Genomic DNA, 23841 nt, shown 5'->3' on the forward strand with positions numbered 1-23841 from the left:
TAACAGCCTACAAGTAGCTCGTGACGCAGGTGAGACTCAGGATCACACAGTGAATCTGTCCTGTGTGCTGCGAACGTGTAAAGTCCATTCCGTAATGATAAGCCAACAGCTGATCCCATCTTAATCTCGCTTCCATCGGACTTGCGAGGGCTGGTATGGGTAGTAGATACCACCCACGCCCAGCTGGGTGTTCCACTGGTCGATGAACGAGATCATGGCGGTCGTGAGTGCCATCTCGCGACTGACCTTGGACTCGTCAATCTGGATCTGGAAGCCATGGCCAGGGAGAACCGTGACGGAGGCAACCCGCTCTCGGACTTCCGATTCCTTCTCACCGAGATTGTGTACCTTTTCCATGAATTTGCCCTTGGTGGTCCACTGGTATGTGAAGCCGTCTTTAAGCTCAAACAGTCGGTAGGAATCAATCGCGTCAACCCGGTGGCCCATGACATGCCAGCCTAGCTCGAATTCGTCGTCATCCGACGTGGACTGGATCATCAGAATGTTGGAACGGAGGCCGGCTCGGATGTGGGCGGTGGCTTGAGCCTCACCAGTGGTGTACATCTTGTAAGCTCCCTTGACGGCACGAGATCGCACAAACCAATAGAGTCTCTGGTCGATATGTTTTATGGGATTCGCATCGTCAAACACTCCGTAAACCTTGGCACCTTGTCCGAACTCTCGGCGCACGGTGTAAGATTTCACAGACGTGGGGTTTGTCTGGGTGCTGACAGGGCCGACGTCGATGATGTTGGGGACATACCGGGAGGTTTCACGGTGAGGGTGGAAGAGGACTGCCTTGGCCAGAACCAGAGGGCGCATGATGGGGGATAGCAGGAGTTCGATGGGCATATTTGTAGCGACTGTGTTAGCAGGTATCGATGGCATTGACCGTGTCATGTTCCAGGTGGTATCAGTGAGGTTTCAAGTCCTGTAGTGCTGTTTGTGGTATCACGTATGTACTTACATGTGTGTTTGTGAGACTGCGGAAATCCGTTGTGTAGAAAGAAGAGCGAAAGTGGATGCGTGAGGGGATATATATAGACTGTGGAAGGGGTTACACAAACAAGGTCACACACCCAAGGGGAGTGTAGGTGAGGCGGGGTAGGTCCCTGCATGAGGAGACCATATACTGTAATGCACACATGTTGCTGTAGGGATACATTGATAGCTCTTGGGGGCTGAGTGAATAATAATATTACATGTATATGTTTGCTTATTTTTTTACTAGGCGACAGCACATGTGGGTTGCACTAACACCACTGGTAATCCTTTGTATGCTCACCTTAGACGTGAGTTCCCTGAGCACGGGCCTTGGGTCCCCAGTTCTTGGTGGGGTTCTCCTGGTATCGGACCAGAGTTCGGCTCTTCTTCGTCTTCTCCATCTCTTGAACCTTGGGGTGGATGGTGAAGTCGTACTCTCCCTTGAGAGGGGTCTCCATGAGCTTTCTGCCCCAGGGCTTGAGGTTCTTGGACAGTTCCAGGCCCTGCTTCTTGAGATGGAACTTGTAGATGTCGATGATAACATCAAAAGGAGCCGAAGTCTTGAGGCATTCGTGGGAGGCGTGGGACATGGACACGTCGTAGCCGGCGTTCAGAATGGCCGAGGCCAGCTCAGCCTGCTTGAAGTTGGGGCACTTGGTAAGCTGGCTCATTCGAGCTGGAGAGAAGTAGAAGGGCTCGTAAATCTCGTTCTTGGCCACCGTAAGCATACCCTTGATTCGCTTGAGGGTTCCGTAAACATCTGGATCGAGAGTGGAGTGCACCTCGAGAGCCTTGTCGATGAATTCCTTATTATGCAGAGGACCGCCCCACATGGGTCCGTTGATGTAGTAGTGGAGCTCTGGGTCGGAGAAGTCAGGCAGAGATCGGTCCATGGTATTGTATGTGAACTTGGGTCCCTTTTCTCGCTGCACCTTTCGGCCAAAGTACTGGTTCTTCCACTGACCAGTCTCAGTGCAGTGGTACGTGACCATGGTGTTGGAGGCGAGCTCCTTAACCTTGATGGGGGAGGTCTTAACCCGAATAAAAAGTCGTACGTAGAAGTCGATTGATAGCGACAGCTGGGGCTCAATGCACTTGCCGTACTTTGCAGCGGTGCCGGCAATCATATGCAAGACGAGACGGAGAGCACTCTCGTGTGTGGCATCTCCTCCATGGAAGGTCTGTCCTCCGTAGGAAGAAAAGCACTTTTCAGGATGGGAGTTTCCTGCTAGAACAGCTAGGTCGGTACAAGTCACCAGAAGTAGGCCGTCCTCATCGACGCTTCTGACAGCAGCATCAATGAAGGGAGTGGCCGATCCGTAGGGGTCAAGATCAATGACCTGGAACTGCTTGCCGTACATGACGAGGTTGGCGTCGGATTCGTTGGGGGTGACCAGCTCCTCGACCTTGTTGTGAGCCACGTTTCTCTCAATGCTAGCAACAGCGTCCTTGGAGAAGTCATTGGCTATGATGTTCTTGACACCAGGAATCTCCTTGGCATATCGGATGGCTCGCAGACCAGAAGCAGAAAGAGCCTCAAGAATGTTGAATTCGGGAATGTGAGGCTTTCCAGACTCCTCATTTTCTTTCTCATCTCGCTTTCGCTTCTTGTTCTTCTTGGCCTTCTCTTCGGCCCAGATCTCAGACCAGGCCCGAATGCAAGTGACGGAGAGGTCTCTGTTGAACTGCTGAACGGGGTTATAAAACACCTGGTTCTCTTTGGGGAAGAGAATGTTGGCCTTGCCCTCAGTAATCACTGTGTACTTGTCGGCGTCGGTCATGGCGACTTTTGCTCGGGAAATTAGTCGTCGGAGCACTTTGATGGATGGAGATTTTCACTTCACAAAATTTCAAAACTTTGCAGTTTACTGCATGGTGCATGTTGACCGTATTTTGCGACGTGTGACGAACATGTTGCTCAAAGGGGAGAGGGAATGAACAAGTGAGGTACTGTAACAGTGATAAATAATCTGGGTTATCTTATTATCATTTTGATTGTTTTATTGTTTGATTAACTGCGCGTAATGGCATTATATGTGCACTTCGTAACGGTACACTAGTATTTTACACAACACTTGGCAGTTCCAACTAACTTACATCACTAGTTGACATAATACTTGAATATCAACAACTGAAATAATCCACCCTACTGACATGTAACGGGTGGCTACGGATATTGAAAAACTCGCTTTTATCTCATAAACCCTCCTTGCCACACATTTTTGCTTCACTTGTTGTTATCCCATCCACACCCAATACTACACCAAAACCACACGTGCCAGCTGGTTGCTCCTCCACATCATTATCACCGAACCTTACTGTGCTCCACAACACCCCCAACCAAACGTCAAACCACGATACACAACACAATGGTGGACGTGGCAAGCCAAATAGGAGATGTGAACTTTTCTGTCGCCGGAGAGGGCGTTGCAGCTCGTCTTGCACAAGAAGGGGTCGGCGGAAGAGTCTATGATCTGCCGGAGTTCTCGGACATCAGCGATTACTCAGACGACGGATACTCAGACGCCCAGGAACAATGGGAGGAGTCGTTACGGCAGCTGGAACAGCTGGTCAGTTTTGTTCTGATTCCCCTCATCGGCAAGTTTTTTGGCCGTCGAGCTGCATATTTCGGTGAGTACAGTCGAGAAGGACGGAACGGATGCAACCGTATGGCAATACTAACACAGTGTGGGGCATGGTGGTGGACTACAGATCGCCCAAGAAGCTTCATGTTACCGACTCCAAGGCATTCAACGTCAGTGGAGTTTTGGGGGCTGTCTCGTTATGATCAGACCTACCCTTATTATACCAGACTATACTCATAATGCATATGGCCTCAGGGTCTTTATTTAAGACACAAGTCAGAGTGGTGCTGCAACTACTTGTAGTCGTATCGTGCATCTTCATCTCAGATCGAAGCTGTATATTACCCTATTAAGTACCCTTTCCAATATATAAACACCGGGAGCTCATGCTCTCCAGTGTGCGATTACTCGCAGTTGTGTTGTCTTGTGGTCGATCAAATGTTGACCAAAAGAGACTCGATCTTCATGGCCTCGTCTCTCACAACATTTTTTGACATTGCGTCAACGTCCTTGACAAATGCATCCAGCACTCCTCTTTTCACGCGCTCATCTAGTCTTAGCAGCATCTCGTAGCTATCAGGGGCCTTTCCTGGCAGCTCCAGGATCTTGGAGTATGCATCCACTAGGATGGCACATACTGACCCAAAGGTCTCGTACATGTCTGGTACGAACGGTAGTCTGTATATTGTGAGATGTGTGAACTCCACAGGCGCTGAGGACTCTTCACTCTTGTCGTTCTTGGTCTTGGCCCGGAAGAACCGTCCCACGCCTGAGAGTCGATGCTTTGTGGTCTCGGCGGACGAGAATGTCTCGAACTCCTTCATTAAAGCCAGAAACGAGCGTAGGTAGCTCTGCTGAGTCGTGTTGGAAACAATCATGTGCGGCAGAGATGCCCCTAGACAGAAGAGATGCTGGGCGGCGTTGTTGTCGTAGTGCATGGCCTCGATGTCGTCCCTTGACAGATGTACCGAGTTGAGCCAGTATAGAGATCCGGAGTGGCTGTGTTAGTTGGCTTGTTCTCCTTTCTTGTTCATACTGCTGTGCTGAGGTCTGTCGTGTGCCATATCGTGTGTGTCTCGCGTGGGGCAGTGTCGAACCAAAGGCGCTTTTCTTAGCGCGTGTTTTTCGTGGTACTCACACTCTCCGAACATATTCAATGTATTGAATACGTCTGACCACGAGCTCTTGGATCTGCTGCTCCATGGTTTGACGGTTATCGTCTCTGTCGGATGGTGACAATCATGACCCCTGTGTCAGGGTTAGGGGATGACTGTTTTGGACTATTTCAGCGAACTGACGCGGATGGCTGGGTAGGGAGGTTCTCGGTCATTTTGAGGAAGAACCTCGTCTTGTTTGCCAAACTAGGGGGTATATGGGCAATGTTGGATGGTGATCTTTTGTCTTTGCGTCACATCTCACATTGATGTGTGATTTGTTTGTTCTTATGTTGCTTAAATGGAGTATGTATGTACAAGTACAGTAACCTCATCTGATTGTATTGACAATTTGGTGATTACGGAACTGCACAACCTGTGTCTACGTGATGCTCCCTTCCGAAAACACTCTAAAACACGGCTGGCACTCTACACCATGGAGGTGCAAGACATAGTCCATGGGTTCAACTATTCTGCTGTTGGCTGCCGCCAAAACGCTACTTGTAGGGGCGCTTTGCAATTTCAACCGAACTCTGTTGTCGCGAGGATAAGGTTTCAGATGAATCTCTTCAGAGGTGGCAGTAGCGAACATCTTGTACCACGACACCTCTAAACACGTCAGTGCAAGTTAGCGCAGCATAGCCGTATACGAGCCGGAGTAGGAAGGGTGGCATGTGGCCGTGACAGCGGGGCAGAAGGGCGAGTGGACGACAAGGAGGGTGTATCACGTGTTTGAACTGCGCGCAACTTGACTCCAAATGACCATGCTGGCAGCAATTCTATCCATTCTCCCTGTCGTCATTATGCATCTCCAAAATCAACACTTTCGCGAGGTGCTAGAAAACCGCAGAAACCTCCAACGTACGTACTGTAATTACAGTACTGGCTGGTATGTACAAGCACTCGTAGGACGCGCAAGACTCTATACAGGAAAGTGTCAGTATAAGACAGCGAATATTATGCTGCTGAATACGAGCACCGCCATTGTGCCGACGCAGAGAATTATTTTATCAAGCATCAATCGCATTCGAGAGGTCCCATTGCCTATTACCCTTCTTCCATACGCCAACCCTTGTCTGCTACGTAGAGTCTCTGTCGAGTCTCCCCAAAGCTTGACTACTTGTAGTCGCACTCCACAGGTTGCCTGTCAAACCCAGCTGAGTTAAATAGCAGGAGGGCAAGCGTCGGAGATGTGGTTTCCCAGGCTTGATTTGCAACATGGATAATTATAGAAGAGGGGTCGTACCGTTGTTTCGGGGGCGGGGTAACTGCGTGCACCAGTGCGAGGTGGCGGAGAAGGCGGGACCCAGCGTGTGGAATTAATATGTGTCGGCTGATATTCGAGGGGCTCTCGCACATCTACCGTCTACGGGCCGATCCTTCCCCAGAGATCATCGTTGCCTCATCGTTTCCTCGCTGCAAGGCTCCACTCAACGTTATGCACAACAAAGCCCAAACTAATGGCGGCTGGGGGCGCGGAACAAGTGTCAAGTCAGGGCCAGCGGAAAAAAAGGTGACAGAAGAGAAGGAGAGACACTACTGTACAAGTAGCGCTGGGCCAAGGATGGGTGGTACAACATCATTAGATGAGCGAACAGAACCAGTACAACGCACGCTACTGGAGCTTCAACAATTAGGCGTCGGTGGTCTACTCAACAGCAGCAGCCGCCTCTGCTCTACAAACGAGCCAGGCCAGCAGGGTGCTCGTAGAATATCTCACCTCGAATGATAGAGTTCGGATAGAATATTCCGAAGACAGACGTCATAAGCGACTCGGGAATAATGCCTTGAACTTGAGCGGGGTGGTGGTGGGGCGCGCACGTCCAATCTCAGTGACTAAGGGCGGGGTACAAAACACCCTCCAATTGAACGCTGCCCAGGACGCTGCGCTGCTGCGACAAGTAGCTAGCCCAAAGCGAGATGGAACAAAAAAAGGGATATAACCGGGATAGCTGCTTAAAGTTCCCTTTGTTACAACTTTTGAATTTTTTCCCCACAGGCTTGTCGTGCGGGGTACAAGCAAAGGCAAAGAGGTGGTGTAGAGAGAAAAATTAATGGCGCTGGACAGTGGTCTTGACCCGACTTCCAAGCGACGTTATTTCGAGCCCAAAACACCAGCTGATACGGAGCGACTCACACACGAGTACGCGAGGTGGAGGACACAAGGGAGACACACGATACACGCCCACAGTACAGTTCGTCTGATACACCAGACTGATACCAAGTCTTTTTACAAGTCTTTTTTCGAGTCCTAATTCCAAAGATCATATCATGAACGCTCCAATCAAAAAATACAGATGCACGTTTTGCGACCGGGCCTTCTCGCGGTCCGAGCATCGTACTCGCCACGAGCGGAGCCACACCCAGGAGCGGCCGTTCCAGTGCACGAAGTGCACCTCGAGCTTTGTACGACGAGATCTGCTGCTTCGACACGACCGAACAGTGCACAATGAGAACAAGGTGAAGAAGGAGGATCGAAGGAAGTCCTCAGTTAGTGGGCTTCAGCAAATGTCCGTTCAACAGGGTCAGGTAGGCCAGGTGGCCCAGCAGGTTGCCACGCAGCAGCAGCCACATCAACAGCCACCGCCACCACCACCACAACAGTCTCTAGGTCAACCGATGCAGCCCCAGCTCCAACAGTCAATCATACCTGAACCCCAACAGCATCCACACCCACACGCGCAGCAGTTACAACACCAGCAACTGCCGCCAAACCACAATGGTATCCAATCTCATCTACACAACAGCAACAACAACAATGAAAAGCCTGAGCCTCCACTTCGACACGACCCAGCTATGAACTCGCCAGCACACACGCAACACTCTCCAGTAGACGTCAAACAACAGCCCGGAAAAGTGGACATGTCCATGTTTGGAAACTTCAACACCAGCTCGCCTAACACACAGGACAAGGAATCGCTAAGCACGCTGGCGGAAGCTGCGGGACGCGAGTTTGAGTACGAGTATCCACACAGATACCCGTCTCCTCTCAACTACGACATGCTGTACGACCAGGAGCTGTCTGCGGCAAATCTCATCACCGATCTGGGCCGCAAAAAGAACGTCAACATTCCAGGGATCGACAACATCAACAATGCCATTTTCGGAGAGGCTCAGCATCGAGACGGATCCAACGGAGAGCATCCACACCAACAGCACGTGACGTCCATGCATGTGAGAAGTGCCAGTGAAACGTTTGGGATGAAGACGGACCCCATTTCTGCCCAGCCTTCGCCTCCTTTATCAGCCAGTGCGGCAACCACAGGAGCGTCTGCTGGAGTAGGAGGTGGAACTGGAGTAGGAGGAGGGACTGGAGTCCCAGGAACAGTGGCAGTAGCAACAGGAGCACCATCAGCATCAACAAGCGGTCACCCACCACCACAAACCCCCCCTGCTCCTATTGTCATCCCCCAGTTTGCACCTCATTCGCCTCCTCTGTCGACACTCCTGTCGGCAGTGTCTCAGTACGAAATCAAAAAGAGCGGGCTGCGGTTTCTGCCAAGTAAAGGCCAGCTTAACAGATACCTGTCTGTGTACTTCACATGCTATCATATGACGACTCCCATTATCCATCCCCAGTCGTTCAACCCACAAACGGCCTCCCCAGCTCTTTTGTTTGCAGTGTGTGCCATGGGAGCTCTGTTTGCCTCTGAAATCGAAATGTCCAAAAAACTAAACGATCTCAGTTGTTCGTTGAGACGCACTGTTTTCGAACAGAGTGAAATGTCATGGGCCAGTCCCGTGCCTATTTGGGCAACCCAAACCCTGCTCATCAACGTCTCGTACGAAATGCGAGTTGGTGATGAGCCCAGTCTGAATTTCGTCGAAGGCACAAAGACCCTGCTTTCTAACCTCGTTACTCAGCGAGTAGTGGAGGTGGAAAACCTGGAGTTTGGGTGGAGCAACTGGATCATGCAGGAGTCGTCCAGACGTACGTATTTCGCCGTCTTTGTACTATACGGTACAATGACGTGCTTGTTCAACCATGGGCCAGCCATCTGGAACGCCAATGTGCGTCCCAATCTCACTTTGCCGTGCTCAGAGTCGCTGTGGAACGCCTCGTTTTCGTCCGAGCAGGAGTGGCTGCAGGCTTATTCGCAGACTGTACCTCCCCAAACCTTCAGATCGAGTCTGGAGGCTCTTTGTGGCATTGGAGACACGAGTTCGAGTCATTATGGGCTTCGAATTCTCGGTACAGCTCTGTTTTTCGAAGTTTGGGAACTGAAGAAACGGGAAGGTGCCAACAACACCAGCAGAGATGGAAGTGGCGAGTTTTCTCAAAATGGATCTTATACGGGCCATCTAGGTCGAGCGCTGTTGAAATGGCAACATTGCTGCAAACAGTTGCCCCCTACAGTCTCTGGAACAGTTGATTTGTTTGCCAGTGAGCGCCTGATGATCATGATTCGAGCCATTATCGAGTCCTCCATCAACCCCTCTACTGTTTCTTCCGTGTCTCTCTTCCGTGCCCATCCCATGATTCTCGAGGGTCATATTCTCACAATTTTGTCCTCGATCAAGCTCCACTCGCCCCCTCGTCAAACCCTCAGCCTAGCTACTTTTGAGCTGTCTCACTGCGAAGAGCTGATGGTGACCGAGACGAAGATCATCGAAAAGTGCTTTGAGCTGTTTCACGTGCCTCTTCTCTGTGGATCTCAGATCTTCCAGTCCTTCATGCTCAAGCCTCTCACCTTTGGTATGATCGACGAGAACATTGTCTCGACTTTTGAGATCTGTCTGGTGTTCATCGTTTGGATCGATTCCATTGAAAAGCGAATTGGAAGAGACCTCAGCACACGTGAGCTGATACTATGGAACACTGTGCAGACGAGTTTGATTGATTCTGGAATCGAGCTCAGCTGCCATGAGCTTGCCAAGCGTCATGGAGAGCCTAACAGAGTGTCGGACATGCTGACTTACTCTTACGCTGGAGGCTTTGCATACTTTTGGGCGGATGTTCTGTCAGCTCTAGACACCTGGGGAATGGCCAAGGTGCTGTCCAAGAGTTTGTGCAGAATTGGAAAGGGTCTCACAGAGCGCAGTGTTGAGAGACGACGTAGCAGCACTGGAACGTGACGTATTTGACGTGATGCAGAGAAGATGTAAATTAGCCACCTAATGAAGATGCATGACTGTAGTATCGAGTTGTAGAGTGTACGTAGTGGTACAGCGGAAATAGGAGTATCTCAGGTGGTATTATGAGCACAGGGAACTCACTTGGAGGAGTCGTGACTACAGTACAGCCGCACAAACTTAGAACATTGGCTACCATTCGTTGACTTTTAGTTAATATATTCCTTACAGTTGTTAAAATATTAGTTAGGACTACTAGAAACTTACAATACAGAGTCATCAAAATGATACCCAACAATGTAGAAGTGTCACTTTTGGCTGTCTATACTGTTTAAAGTATCTATGTCGATTAAAGAATATTGAATACTTTCCATCACTTCCATGCTGCAAAAAATATCATTAATCACTCACTCTCTCTATGCACCAATTATCTTAAAGTACCCCTTCTTCCAACAAAATAAAGTTGCGGGTTCAACGAGAGCTCACGTGGGAAGAAAAGTTTTCCTTTTTGAGAGACAGAGATACAGCCTAGAGACATAATGTGTAGAGCAATAAAAATCGAGACTACAAATATCTACAATTAACAACTCCAAGATACAAGACAAAAAGCCATTCACATGCGATGATACAAGAATTTTATTAAGTCTGGTGTGTCCACCAAACCGGTTTTCAGTTAGCCACAGAGTGACAAACTTAGGCCTGGAGAGAGAGTCGACCAGCGGGGTTGGTGACCTTAACACCGAGAGCCTTGGCTCGCTCGAGGATAGCAAGTCGCTTTCGGGAAGAAACGTTGTGGGCAATCTCGGCGGCGAAGACCTTGGTGTGCATGAGGAGAAGCTCGACCTCCTCAGTGTTGGAGACGAGGAAAGCCTTGTGGCCGGAGGGCATCATGTGCTTGGTGGCCTTGGCGGAACCGTAACCGATCTTGGGCATTCGGATGGTGCCTCGGAATCGTCGTCGGACACAAGAGTCAATACCCTTGGGCTTTCTCCAGGACTCGCCGACTCGGTCGAATCGGTCGGACTGGTGTCGCTTGAAAGCCTTTCTGTGCTTCTTGACAATCTTGGGATGGGGGTTAGAGGCGGCCATCTGTGTTAGTTTCGAGTCTAGAGATATCTGGTATCTGTTTCGTCCTTACAGTGTGCGTGTGGTGTGGTGCGTGTGTAGCGCTGAGGAGAGAAGAGAAGAGAAGAGAAGAGAATGAAGTTTTTTGCATGCAACAACCACGCTCCAATCAACCAACCACAACATCACTCAAACAACCTAACACATAGAGAGACATAGGTGGTCAACCAACGATAATATCTTATCGCATCAATTCATGTTATCTCTGTGTGCTGATTTCTCAATCCTCTGTGGGATCTCAAAATGAGAGCACCAGAAACACAGACATGTTCTGACATCAACTTTTTCCCTTATCCTCGTGTTGTTGCCGGGTCGTCTGTGCCATCACCGTTACGTCCACTGTTCATTCACCGTCGTGTCAATACCCACCTTTAGTCGTGTGTTGTCGTTGGATAGAAAGAGAATTCCAGTGATCAAAGTAAAAACCAGAGTGGGTCGGCGTTTGGGTTTGTGACTGCGTTCCCAAAATGGAATTTCACGTGACCACTCAGAAGAGACTGAATAAGGTGCATCGGTGGGACTGGGCGGTGTGTCGAAAGGAGGGGTATGGGGACAGTTTTAATGGGAAATAATTACATAAATCAAAAGGAAATTGGCGAGTTATTCATATTATTCATTTTTAAATCCCCACTTCTCCATCAATATCTACTTCTATCCCCCTTCAACCATTGTGTTAAAAACCTTATTTGTGTTACCAACGAAGAAGTGTTTCTGAGCCGTGTGTTCACGTGATGGAAGTGACATGAGATAGAACATGGATAGACAGAGGGTTGGGGGTGACACATAGTAAGGGATGTACTGAAGAATGATGAGGTGTTGGTGCTGATTATTTAAACCAGCTCTCAGAGCTAGTTCAGCCTTTTTTGTAAGAAGCTCTATAGATGTTCCATGAGAAGTACGAGTACGATAGTCACTGTATGAGTTGCAGCGCGGTTGTGCATATCAGTACAAGTACAGTACAGTAGCTAACACAGTGACGTCAATGGGACACAGAGGGAGGAGAGAAGAGAGAAGCGCTTAGAAGCGCATTAAGGTCGTAGAGGCGATGTTATTATTATTTTATTATTATTATTATTATTATTATTATTATTTATTATTATTATTATTGAATTTGGTATTACCACAACACACACTGCGAGACAACTAAGGCAACTGCAAGTACTCATTACTATTACCCATGGTTATAAGACGTTCATATACTTGTACCAACGTCTCATACATGCCCAGTGGCACTGCCGATAAAGCTGTATTGAAGATACCTCGATGTGCATGTGACATGCAAGACTGATGGGCTCGTGTGGTGATTTCGGGGGGTGGGCTAAAATGTCCACCGGAAGATGTCTACAACGTTGCTCAATAAATAATGTACGTCATATCTCTCTCAGTCAGTGGTGTTGATTAAATAAAGCTAGACCAAGCTGGCACTATTCAAAAGCAAGGTCAATTTCTCCCTCAGGATCAACAGGCCGCCCAACAATGAGCTTGGCCTTCTTTGTGACCAGGTCCATGGTGATATTGAACAGAGTGGTGCTCTTTTCAAGAGAAGTAGTCTGAACAGGTTTGCAGATGGACTTGGGCTCGCCCTCAGTGTCGGAGAACAGCGCTTGGACATTATCAATTGTGGGCTCGGCACCTGATGTGGCCAGGTCATGGACCAGTGTGTCGATTCTCTCTACTCGGTCGGGGGAACACTGCAGGAACATAAAGTGCTCCACGTCCTTGTGTTCCTTCAGGTAATGGTTGGAGTGCACGACAGCACCAATGTTGTCCTTTTCGCAGACTTCGATATCAAAGGCCGACGACTCTACTCCCTCGGCGTCTCCAGAAGCATCCGACACCAGAATGTGGGCAGCAGCAGCAATTCCCTTGAGCCGGAAATCCTTGACGACCTCAGCGGTAGTCTTGAACTGGAGTGCGTTTCTGAGAGCCACGTGGACGGGTGTCTTGGTGGGGTCGACTCCCTTGGCAGCAATGGCGTTCAACAGGACACCCACGCCGTACTCGTTGAAACCAATTTTGCCAATGATACCGGCCTCTGTGCATGAGAAGAACCGGGGCAGGTTATCTGGGGTGCCCTGGAGCACCACGAGGTTGTTCCTCTGGGGGGCCATCCAGTCCCAGTTCTGAGCCAGAATGGATCTTCCGTCCTTGGCCCAGGCTAGAGAGGTGCATCCGTCTGAGGCCGCCTCAGGGGCTGTAGAAGCTCCCTTCTTGAAGGCCTTACTCAGACCAAACGCCACCTCGGTTCTGACGTTGAGGCACACAATGTCCACCACATGCTGTTCGGAACCCGACGCAATACCCTCCATTTCGGCGTAGAAGTCGGGCCATTCCCGCTGCAGATAGGGCACGAAGCCATTGGCGTGTTGCTGGATCTCTGTCCACGAGAGACCGCTCCAGGATGTCAGGAACGCCTTGTAGAAGTCCAGAGTGCCCTTGACCAACTGGGGGACGGCTTGGCCGTGCTGGTAGCCCATGTTGTAGGGAGTACCTGCGATTTTGATGACTTTCATGGACAATTCAGGCTCGGGCGACAAGGAAGGACCATCTGCGCCGTTTGTACCGTTTGCACTGTCTGTACCGTTCGAACTCATGATGTTTAGCGTTTTGCTAGTGAAGAGGGATCTGGCAGGGTTGGTGACAAGGTTCAAGGGCCGCTTGATATATCGCATGAGTGGGGAAGATGATGTCATAGAGTTCTGGCGGTTAAAGTGGCGTTGGTCTAGACTAACGTGTGATAAATGTGATAAGAAGTGCCACTACTATAGTCTGGACACGAGAACGAAGATGAGAATGACAGCCTGCCCGTATCAAATCACAAAGTCTACCTTGGAAAGGGATGATCAAAGTCAATTGCTGTGAGACCCGAGAGTGCTTTGGTCATGTAATCGATGATCAAGTGCAGAAAGGTACTTGTAGCTCTACTGTAATCAGGATTCTGAGTGGTTTTCAATTGACGCAAAAGAGGACGGAGAAAAGGTGCAAGCCCGTTAGAAGCTGTTAAACGATAGATAGATACTCGTGGAGACTTCTACGAGGGAGTGTAGGCTTGGCCTGCAGTCGAGACTGTTGCTGCTGTATGTCCCATCCCTGACCTGTGTGTCTCAATTGCCGTGTCTAACTGAATTTACAGTAGCAATATACCTGAAGCCATGTTAACATACTAAGAGCGAAATACGGTGTAAAAGTAGCAAGTCACGGGTATTTGCTATAGAACATGCTGCAGTGCACTTGTGATTACGAGGGATATTAGCAAAGGTGTACAGTGCAGGAGACACATGCTCTGATATTTTGGCAATCCCACAATCGCTGGCATTTCAGTCATTTGGCTTCGCCAACTGTTGCACATTCTAAACGAAAGCAGTCAACTATGAGTACGCTGTAGTTAGCAGTTATCAACTATTAGCAAGTCAATTATGAAAATCGAGACCAGCAGAAACAGGTGTCTGTTTTTTTTATAGACGCTCAGTGTTGTTCGCACAGAGGTATCACAAACCAACAACAAATGGTTTTGACTGACAACAGAATTGTGTCAAGGTGTGTACTGTAAGTTATATGAGCCTTCATAGCAACAGCTTCTTGTACTTGTACAATAGCTACAATATGTTCTGTTGTTTTCCCAGATCATACTAACCCGATTGAGTTGAAGATTAACTCTTTTGCAAGATCTTTCACTGTAGAGGTGAACAATGGGACACTGTGTAGCAGCAATTCAAAGACATCTCCAGACACATCAAACAATAATATTATACTGTATTCTCTGCAACGCATTCTTTTCTCTATCTTTAAACAGTACGAGTACTTGTTCTGTACTACGACACTTGTAGCCATCACCATTCATGCATCGTTACCTCACTCGCCCTGCAGAGTTGTCGTCGTCGTAATCGAATGCAGCCACGTGACCAGATGGACGTGGAACTAACGTTGGTGCAATTGCTGATTGTGCAGTCTTCATTTCCCTCCAAATATCCTGTTCCACCTCCACGTCCACTCCCTTTGACCCCTTGTTCAGAAACGAACGGGTGGTGTCGACTATCTGCAGATGTAAGTAGCCAGTGAGAAAGAGGAGAGCGAACACGGCACACGTGGTGGTCACGGCGAGCAGAAGAACGCTCAATAGTCTGAACCGCATCAGTTCAATTGTGTGTCGGGACACTGGCCGTCGTCGATTTCAATAGTACAGTAGTATAATTATACGTATATCCGATCACACCACCATGATAGACAGTATGTCAATTAAGATTTCCGAGTTACAGGGTTATATTGTGAGGTGTAACGGTGAATTTGAATACAACGCCACACATTGCTACCAGCACATAATACTCTATACAGATAGCTGCTAACAGAAAACAAATTACAATACAATAACATTAATATACAAAAACGTCCCCTCTATCTCCCCTCTATCTCTCCTCTATCCTCCTCTATCTCTCCTCTATCCTCTTTATCCTCCTTTATCCTCTTTATCCTCCCTCTCTAACCTCCGTATCATCCATTCTCTCTTTATAGAGACTCCCTCAATCGATGGAAGAAGCCGCTCTTTCGATGCTCCTTGCCATTGGACTCCTTGCTCTTGGAAGTGGTCACCTTTCGAAGAGACGAATCGGTGGAAGGCTTTCGACTGACAGAAGCAGACGAGGGCTGAGTGAACGTACCAGCTCTCGACTCCAGGCCAGCTCGGCCGTTCTGATGGTCGTTAGAGTCCTTATCAGCCCGAAGATCATCCACAGCAGTAAATTTGGTGTACTCAGAGATCTGTCGCAAAGGAGCGGAATTTGTTTCTCTCTTGTGGGGTCGGATCTTGTTTCGAAGAAGCGAGCCAGTATGCTGCAACAGAGCCCGAATAACGTCCTTCTTGACCTGATTGGCCAGATCCAGGTTGGTCCACGTCTTGTTCTGATACACAAGATCGGGAATGGTGAAGACAAAGTTGTGCACGTCGGCCAGGGCCTTGGTACCGTGGCCCTTGAGAGAGATGCAGATGACAGCAGAGTGCAGCCGAATATCCACAATGGAAGTGTACTCGGAGGCTCGCTCCATCATCTGAGTTCCCTCGTCAGACTCATCCTGACGTCGTCGGTTGCGGAAAATGTTGAACCGTCCCGAAGATGACTCGTCGGATGAGTCGGACTCCATCGACTTTCGGGTGGATGAAGCCGAGGGAGAGTCGGGGTCACCAGGCATCTTCACACCGACAACCTGGTATCGGTTGTTGGGAGATGCGTCTAGACGAGACGCTAGAGAAGAAGACAACGACTCATTGCCCCCAGTCAGATCACTGCCATTGTCGCTGTCTGCGTAAATGGCAACAGCATCAGCCATGGTCTTGTGTTTTGTGGGGTCATGCACGTTGAAGGGAGAGTCATTGTTCTTGGGAAAGACATAGGAGAACATCTTCTCGGCTGTGTCCTGGTCAAGAGCAAGCTTGAGGGGTTGCAATTGAACCTCCAACAACTCCATGACAGGAATACCACCAATGGGAGCCAGCATCTTCCAAGCCGCGTACACAAGAGCAGGCTCGTCCAGCTTCTTGAGCTTGGCGTTTCGACGGTTCTTGTTGACATCACCATCCAAAAACGGACCAAGCATCTCTGGGTAAGGAGCGTTGGGCTTGAGGTTGAAACCCTGCATCATCTGGATCTCCATACAGTTGGTGTTGGCTCCGTTGGGCTCCTGGAATCGTACAAACGAGGGAGAAGCCATACCAAAGTCGACCAAAGGAGTATGGTCGTCTTCCAGCAAGTGCCAGATGATCTCATCCGAGCCAATGGCCCACTTCATGGTGTCAGTGAAATCTTCGGTCTCCTTAGAAGTGACGAGAATCTTGGTGGTGGCAGCCATCATTGTGAAGAGCTCGAGGTATCCAGACGCTAGCTCGACGTCAATTTGTCGAACGTCCTTCTTGCCGTCCTTCTGGGTCTGCATCAGATCTCGGATCTTTCGCAGACGTCGCATCTCGTTCTGAAGACACTCAATGGTCTCCGGAGCGGAATGCAGACGCTTGGGATCGAAAGTCATGAGCATTCGATCCATAGCCTTCTTGTTGGACTCCTTGATGGGCTCAGAATACAGCAACAGATCCATGGCAATGGTGTAGATGGCAAAGTATTGCTCGGAAGTACAGTAGGCCGTGACCTTGGGAAAGTCGACCTCGATTCGGTTGAAACGGTTGAATGCCTCTTTCTCCTCGTCCTCAGTACAGCGAGCCTCACGTGCAGACTCCTGCAGAGACTTGAGACGCAGTGTGTTGGGCTTGTCGTATCGAAGACCAACAGTAGCATCGGACACAACAACATCATCTCGCAGAGCAGTGGCGTCATAGCACATTTCAATTGCCAGCCAGGGAGGCCAAAGACTGTTGCGATGACAACCGTAGTTGTTGTTATTCATGAGGAACGCCGACCGGTTCAGAACAGCCTCCCTATCCAGAACAAAGAAATTGGCATGCTCCAGTTGCACTCCATGACGCTTCTCCACAACTCCCTTGAAGTCAGCATCGATATCCGACTCGTCAATAGCAGAGGTGATTCGAAGCGAAATGTTAGGGGCAGTCAACATGACCACCTTGTCGGGGTTCTGCTCAGACATGAGCTGCACCTGAGGAGACACCAGCTTGACCAGATAGGTGTTGTCAATGGTGATGTTGGGGTCACTGTAAGTGTTGTACAGACCCTCCTCCATGGTATCGACTCGCTCTTGACAGGTGGCGCGATTGTCGATCATGTGAGCGGCCTCCTGCAGAAGGTTGGTGGTCACCTTCTTGGCCCGCTCCTGCTTCTGCTCACTGGTGTAGTGGTCATCAGCCATGGTCTTATCCAACTCCTTGAGAAGATCCTCAATTCGCTTGACAGCTCCTCGAGACATGAAGTACGTCAGCTTCTTGCGCTCCTCCACTCGATGCAAGTAACGGAACATGGCATTACGCACAATGTTGTTCCACTTGAGATGAACGTTGTGCACAATGAACCGGTTGTTGAATTTGGTCTCGTTGACGTCGTTGAGCTCGTTTTTGATACGCTCAGAGATGGAGTTGGGACCACAGGAAGACTCGCCAGGAGCACGGATACCCAGACAGGTATGCGAGATGACGTGGTATCGCGTCTTCAGGTTGAACAAAGTTTCTTCTACAGACGCAATACGGTCCTTAACAGCCTGACCAGACTGGTTTCCACCATGCTTGAGAGAGTCCAGCATGGCTTCATGAGTCTTGATTTGCTCAGCCAGGTCCTTCTCTCGCTCCTCGAACAGCCGAATCTGGGTCAGTTGTGGCGCAATCTTGCCCAGGAAGCCATCCAGGACGTTCGTTTCGTCACCAAACCGTCGGTACTTGTTGCCACGTGAGTCAGTCATATACTCCTTTTGCTCATGGTCAGTCTCTCGGAAATAGGTCCATCGAGGAGTGTAGAGCATAGGGATAACAGCCACTTCGGGAGACTTGCCATCAGGAGTAGACTCGTTGATCTCGACGAAGTCGTCCATGTCAATCCAGGAGAAGTCTCCGTCGGAGATCTGGAAAGTACCGACTCGAGAGGATCCAGTATTGGTGGTACCAGACTGGTGAGAGTTAGTGTTGTTTGTGCTGGATCCGAGCGACGAAACGTCGTCCTTGAGACCCATGTGGCGAGCCAACACACCGTGGGCAGATTCCTCCTTGAACACTGCAGAAATGACACGGATATCACAGCTCTGGAAATCAATCTCTCCCGCATTGAGCTTCATCTTCCACACATCACTGCCCTTGATAGGCTCTCGTCGCTGATGCAGCTCCATCATATACGCATCCGTTCGAAGCTTGATACCGGTAGCGGCACTTCGAGTGTGCTTCGATGCCTCATCCTCGTTCTCAGGGTGTCTGTACAAGTGACAGATAAAGAGCTGAGATAGCTGGATCATGTACTTGACAGTATGCATGGACTTGCCAAAGGACACCTTCTTAGGAGCCTTCTTGAGCTCCCTACGCTCCTCAGGCGACATCCAGAGTCGACCGTGACGAGCAGGCATGCTAGTAGACGAGTCAAACATGTGCCACCACTTCTTGAAGTGAGAGAAGGTCTCAGGAGACAAGTGGATGGCATTGTAAGCCTGTTGTTCGGGCTCGGTGGCGTTGATCCAGTCCCTACCCTGAGGATTTCGAACAGATAGAGCAAGGTGGATGTACTCGGATCTGAAACCCCGGAAAGCATCCCAATGGGGATCATTGATCTCAGCCGAGTTCTTGGTGATGACCTCGTAATGAGGCTTGAACTTATCGGTTCGCTCACCGGGATGCTCAGGATCATCTCGCTCAAAGGCAACTCCAGCCAGCCATCTCACCTTACCAACGACCTTCATAATCACCTTTAGGAACTGACCCTGAGAACCGTAGTCCTTGGCATTGAAGGCTCTGAGGAGATACTCTCGCTCAGACAGACCCAGGTTAGGTACGGCAAGCATGAACTCTTCACTGTCGACTCGCATGAACTCCTTGGGGTTGTCTTCACCATTGATATCCCAAACGACGTGGTTTCTCCATACCCAAACGAGTCCTGCGTCGTCACCAAGCACGGCGTAGGGGTTCTTGGAAGACTTCATGACGAAATGAATATCTGACTTGTCCCATTTGAGCTTGAACCGTCCATGGGCTATCAGACGAGCCTTGTCCCAGAAGCCAGGCTTGGGAGAGTGGTCAGCCGGAGGCTTCGAAAAGGTGTCAATGGCGCCAAAACCAGCACTAATGGCTGGAGACATGCTGGAGCCCCAGTTGATTCGAGTGGGCGAGATGGAGTGACCCTCGAATGTCAGGTTGGTGAATACCTTGACCGAGGTAACTGTTCGAAACACCTCCATCATGAACGTGGAAGGTGCAATCTCGTCAGGATGAACGAACGGAGCAAGAGGCACCTTGATTCGTCGAACATACTCAATGCCTTCACTGAGCATCTCGCCAACAATAAACGTACCGTGGAACGAAACTGCCGGTCCAGAGGCATCCTGAGAGGGATGGAGAGGAGGGAAGTGAACCAATGGCAACGGGTAATCTCGCAAGTTGATTCGCCACTCGCCCATCTGAACATTCCAAAAGAAGGGTAACATGATGGTGTATACCGTATCCTTAGGCTGACCCTTACCGACATCATAGAGGAAGTCTGGAATCTGGGCAATAGGGAATTGGACTCGATCAATCACCCAGTCAACGTCCTTGTGGTACATGGACATTAGAGGTGGGTTATCGGAGTACTCCAGAATGTTCTCGTTCTTTGCAGTGTCTTCGGCAATCTGCTCATCGCCCCAAACAGTACCATACAAATCTGAAACAGCCAGCTTACGCTCGTCCGAAGCCGCGTTGAAGTTGATAATCCAAGAAGTGGCGAAGTTGCGTCTGAGCTCCTCCTCAGCCTGCTCAATGGACACAGTCGTCGTGTCCTTGTAGCCCCCGGACGATGAGTTTTGAGGGTCACTGCTGTCGTTTTTGTGCTTCTTGTGGAACACATCCTTGAGACCAGTGCCAATACTGGCCAGATTGTGATGGTGACCCCCCTCCTTGTGAGAACCAATTTCGTCCTCCGTGGCAACGCGTGTAGACCGTTTTTTGGGCAGTCGCGACGCCATAATACGATCACTGTACTCCTCAAACGCCTTTTCCTTCTCCAGACGACTCTGCTGTTCCTTGTATCCAACCTGGAAGATGAGGTTGAGTTGCGACTCAAAGGGATCGTCCTCAACAATGACCAGAAGACGAGGAGTGTGGATTCTGACCTTGGGAATAGCTCGGGGCTTCATCACTTTGGGCCACACAACCACATCGGACGTGTTGAGACGGAGACGCTGACTAATATGAGCGATGGACTTGACTCCAGACAAAATGTTGTCCAGAATAGTGTAGCAGATGAACTGGTTAGGAATGCATAGTTGCATACCATCAATGAAGGCGGTCACTGCATCGTCACGCTCGTCACAAGGAAGTGGGTCTTCATGTACTCGTTCAGTGGAAGCCAGAGTCTCCTTAATGAGAGGAACATCAGCTCGAACTCGCAAGCCCCGGAAAATAAGAATTCGGTTCCAGTAATCCTCCACAGTGGGTGAAGTACCATACAGACGCAGGTACTTGGCCAGAATAATGGGCTTCTTGAGATCTCGACCGTCTAATGTCAGTGTGTCAAGCTCCAGCATGGCCCAAAAGTCGTGGGGAAGATGCCACTTGATTCGCATCATGGCAATGGCCAGATTGACCGTCACCTCTTCCTTCGGACCCTTGACCACCTTCTTCCTCATACGTCGCTCTCGAATCAGCTTCTTGAACTTGTTGGTCTTCTTTCGAAGCTGCAGAGCCTCCAGGGCCTCGGACATGTTTGTGTCGGGCTCCACGAGGTTGACGTCTTCGTCCTCTTCAATGCTGTGCTTTCCTGTGCCCAATTCCTCGTGGAAAATAGAAAGAAGAAGACCCAGATGAACAGTCACAAACCAATGAACATGAGCAGAGTACTGCATCAACACCTTGGGGACCATGACAGTAGTCTGAGTATAAGGACCCTTCTTGTTGGAGGTTGTGAAGACAGCCATGTCGAGAGAAGGAAGATTGAGAATCTCGCGGTTGTCAAACTTCTTGTCATCTTCATCTTCATAAGCAGAAGAAGAAATGGACTCCTTGGCAAGTACATTCTTGACAGAGACCACAAAGCGTCTGTCGTCAGTCTCGTCAACAACCTGATCAGAGTGCTCAAGAGCATACTGTCGAGCAGCCTCATTGGACACACCATCCTGAGTGACTCCGTTCTTGTAGTCCAAGACACACTTCTCTACCCCAATCACCATTAGAGTAGAGACGTCCTTGTAAGTGTCGTCATGAAACAACAAACCAACCGCAATCGCACTCTCAGAAGACTCAAAGTTCACGTTCTGGAGCCAACAAGGCAGTTTTCGAAGAGCATTGGGCTTCTTAGGCAATGTGGGATCGTATGTGCAGGGGTCCTCTTCATCATCCTCTAGATCATGACCACAGGCAATTTCCTCCTTGGCCTTGGCCTCAGCCTCAGCATGAAGCTCCTGATCAGCCACGTCATTTCGTCGTACGTTCTGAACAACTTCTCGAAGACCTCTGACCACTTCAGCTTCAGTCATATCAAAGCGAGCCTTGAGAAGCTGTCCATCAACAGTCATAAGAAGCTTGGGAGCCATGTCTGCATTGATGGATATTTGCAGAATTTGCGAGTCTAGAATGTCGTGTCGCGATCCCTCGGGGCTTCTGTACCATGTGGAGTAGCCCACGACCTTGAGAGATGTCTGCAACTTGTATTTGGTCTCCAGGTCATTGTCATGCAGGTTTTCATGAGACGAATGCAGGTTGCAGACAATAGCCTCACACGACGAGATGACCATCTTACGTGCCTTGTGGTCCTTTGAAGCTCGGGTCACCAGCACTCGGGCAGCAGGTTCCTCGATGGTCACCTTGAGGTTGGTAGCCGGCTTGAGTCCCTTCATGAAAAAGTGCTCGTCGGATACCTTGGGAGGCTTGCTCTTGGAAGACCGGTTCAGAGCAGTCAACAGGAGAGGGACATGGTGGGTCTGCAGATCGACAGTGGGAGATGAAATAGCCAGAGCACCGGTGATTAGCTGACCGGAGTAGATGGGAGCAGCAGCATCAGATTCGGTATCACTTGTTTCGGCCTCAGAAGTGGTAGCAGAGCCAGAGTCACTTAGAATAGACAACGTTCTGGAGAACATGTTGGTCTTGGAGTTGAGAGTCACCATAGGCACGTAGACCAGCTCCTCGGGAACATCCTTGTTAACGGACAGACCGACCACGACAGAAATGACGGAAAAGATGGTCTGGTGGGCCGTATCGTCTGACTCGAAGTACATTCGAAAGGCAGGACTCTTGGGGTTGAGCCGTCGCAAATCGAGGTTGAAATCCTTGGCCATGATGGCAAACGACAGCTTGTCGGTCGGCGAGTCGTTGAATAGTGATGCAGGAATGTGGTAGACTCCAAACTGGGCCACATGGACTTCTACTTCTCTGATAGTTCGGATCAGCAGCGTTGCAAAGTTGGCCTTGACCTGAGCAGCCTCTTCGGCACACTTAGCATCGGCCTCGGCCACGTGAGGCTTTTCCTCCTCAACCACCTCAGGCTCAGGCTCGTGTTTCTTTACCTTCTTGATTGCATCCTTGATCTCCATGAGTTTGTCGACCAGAACATTAATTCGACCCAGCTTGAAATTGACAGCCAGCCGTTTCAAACTCAGATCCTTTTTCTTGAGGAAGCCTCGCACCTCCAGGAGCACCGAGTCCAGAATCTCCTCCGTCTGCTCGTCGTCGTAGTCATCACCCGAGGGCTTGACAAGAAGCTCTCTAAAAATAATGGTGAAAAATGCAGGAAGCTCTCCGTCCAACTTGAGGTTCTCATATAGAGTTCCCGTCACCGTGTGTCTTCTACTGGCAATATGGGACCGCAGATCAAGCTGGAACACCATCTGGGCCAGAATGAAGGTGCTGACGTCCTTGACATCGACTGTAGTGGAGTAGATGGCGAAGTCAATGAACCGCGTGATTGTCAAAAAGGAGCGAGCTACACGAGTGGCCGCATTGTCGGGCGGCGTCAACGTCCACTCCTTGTTTTCGTATGTGCAGCTTGTGGCTGACTTGGACTTCTTGCTCTTGTGAGACTTGCTCTCTTCCAGCTCGACGGGATCTATACTGATATCGAGACCGGACACGTAGAAGTTGATCCAGCCTGGCCGTGCGAATGACGGCCTATGCAATAAGAAACCCACCTTGCCAATGTTGATTTGCACGCCGGCCTTGGGTGAAAATGAAATGCCCCGCACACACAGGTACCCCAAACGTTTGATGGAGATACCTGTGGTAAGTCGAATGAGGGCGAACAGCACAAACGACGCAATGTATGTGTACAGCAGGTACTTGACCAGCGTCATGGCCAGTCCTT

At 49.7% G+C, this 23841-nt stretch overlaps 8 protein-coding genes across 8 annotated transcripts; 2 read left to right on the forward strand and 6 right to left on the reverse strand.

Annotated features, from left to right (window-relative positions):
- Positions 1-120: 120 nt before the first annotated feature.
- Positions 121-900, reverse strand: YALI1_E36079g (uncharacterized protein; the record flags this gene model as incomplete). Its single annotated transcript, XM_504601.3, has 1 exon — positions 121-900. The coding sequence occupies one exon, from the start codon at positions 898-900 to the stop codon at positions 121-123; it is 780 nt and encodes a 259-aa protein (XP_504601.3).
- Positions 901-1286: 386 nt separating this feature from the next.
- Positions 1287-2765, reverse strand: YALI1_E36098g (uncharacterized protein; the record flags this gene model as incomplete). The annotated part of the gene is made up of 1 exon (XM_504602.1): positions 1287-2765. The coding sequence occupies one exon, from the start codon at positions 2763-2765 to the stop codon at positions 1287-1289; it is 1479 nt and encodes a 492-aa protein (XP_504602.1).
- A 588-nt stretch (positions 2766-3353) lies between these two features.
- YALI1_E36103g (uncharacterized protein) lies at positions 3354-3809 on the forward strand (the record flags this gene model as incomplete). The annotated part of the gene is made up of 1 exon (XM_068283159.1): positions 3354-3809. The coding sequence occupies one exon, from the start codon at positions 3354-3356 to the stop codon at positions 3807-3809; it is 456 nt and encodes a 151-aa protein (XP_068139260.1).
- Positions 3810-4003: 194 nt separating this feature from the next.
- Positions 4004-4772, reverse strand: YALI1_E36116g (uncharacterized protein; the record flags this gene model as incomplete). Its single annotated transcript, XM_504604.2, has 2 exons — positions 4004-4568; positions 4708-4772. The coding sequence occupies 2 exons, from the start codon at positions 4770-4772 to the stop codon at positions 4004-4006; spliced, it is 630 nt and encodes a 209-aa protein (XP_504604.2).
- A 2222-nt stretch (positions 4773-6994) lies between these two features.
- YALI1_E36140g (uncharacterized protein) lies at positions 6995-9799 on the forward strand (the record flags this gene model as incomplete). The annotated part of the gene is made up of 1 exon (XM_504605.3): positions 6995-9799. The coding sequence occupies one exon, from the start codon at positions 6995-6997 to the stop codon at positions 9797-9799; it is 2805 nt and encodes a 934-aa protein (XP_504605.3).
- Positions 9800-10489: 690 nt separating this feature from the next.
- On the reverse strand, positions 10490-10885 carry YALI1_E36179g (60S ribosomal protein eL32; the record flags this gene model as incomplete). Its single annotated transcript, XM_504606.3, has 1 exon — positions 10490-10885. The coding sequence occupies one exon, from the start codon at positions 10883-10885 to the stop codon at positions 10490-10492; it is 396 nt and encodes a 131-aa protein (XP_504606.1).
- A 1460-nt stretch (positions 10886-12345) lies between these two features.
- Positions 12346-13614, reverse strand: YALI1_E36206g (uncharacterized protein; the record flags this gene model as incomplete). Its single annotated transcript, XM_504607.3, has 1 exon — positions 12346-13614. One exon carries the CDS (start codon positions 13612-13614, stop codon positions 12346-12348), a length of 1269 nt encoding a protein of 422 aa, XP_504607.3.
- Positions 13615-15424: 1810 nt separating this feature from the next.
- On the reverse strand, positions 15425-23830 carry YALI1_E36308g (uncharacterized protein; the record flags this gene model as incomplete). Its single annotated transcript, XM_504608.3, has 1 exon — positions 15425-23830. The coding sequence occupies one exon, from the start codon at positions 23828-23830 to the stop codon at positions 15425-15427; it is 8406 nt and encodes a 2801-aa protein (XP_504608.3).
- Positions 23831-23841: the final 11 nt, after the last annotated feature.

Source organism: Yarrowia lipolytica, chromosome 1E (genome assembly GCF_001761485.1).
Source record: "Yarrowia lipolytica chromosome 1E, complete sequence".
Lineage (NCBI taxonomy): Eukaryota > Fungi > Ascomycota > Dipodascomycetes > Dipodascales > Yarrowia > Yarrowia lipolytica.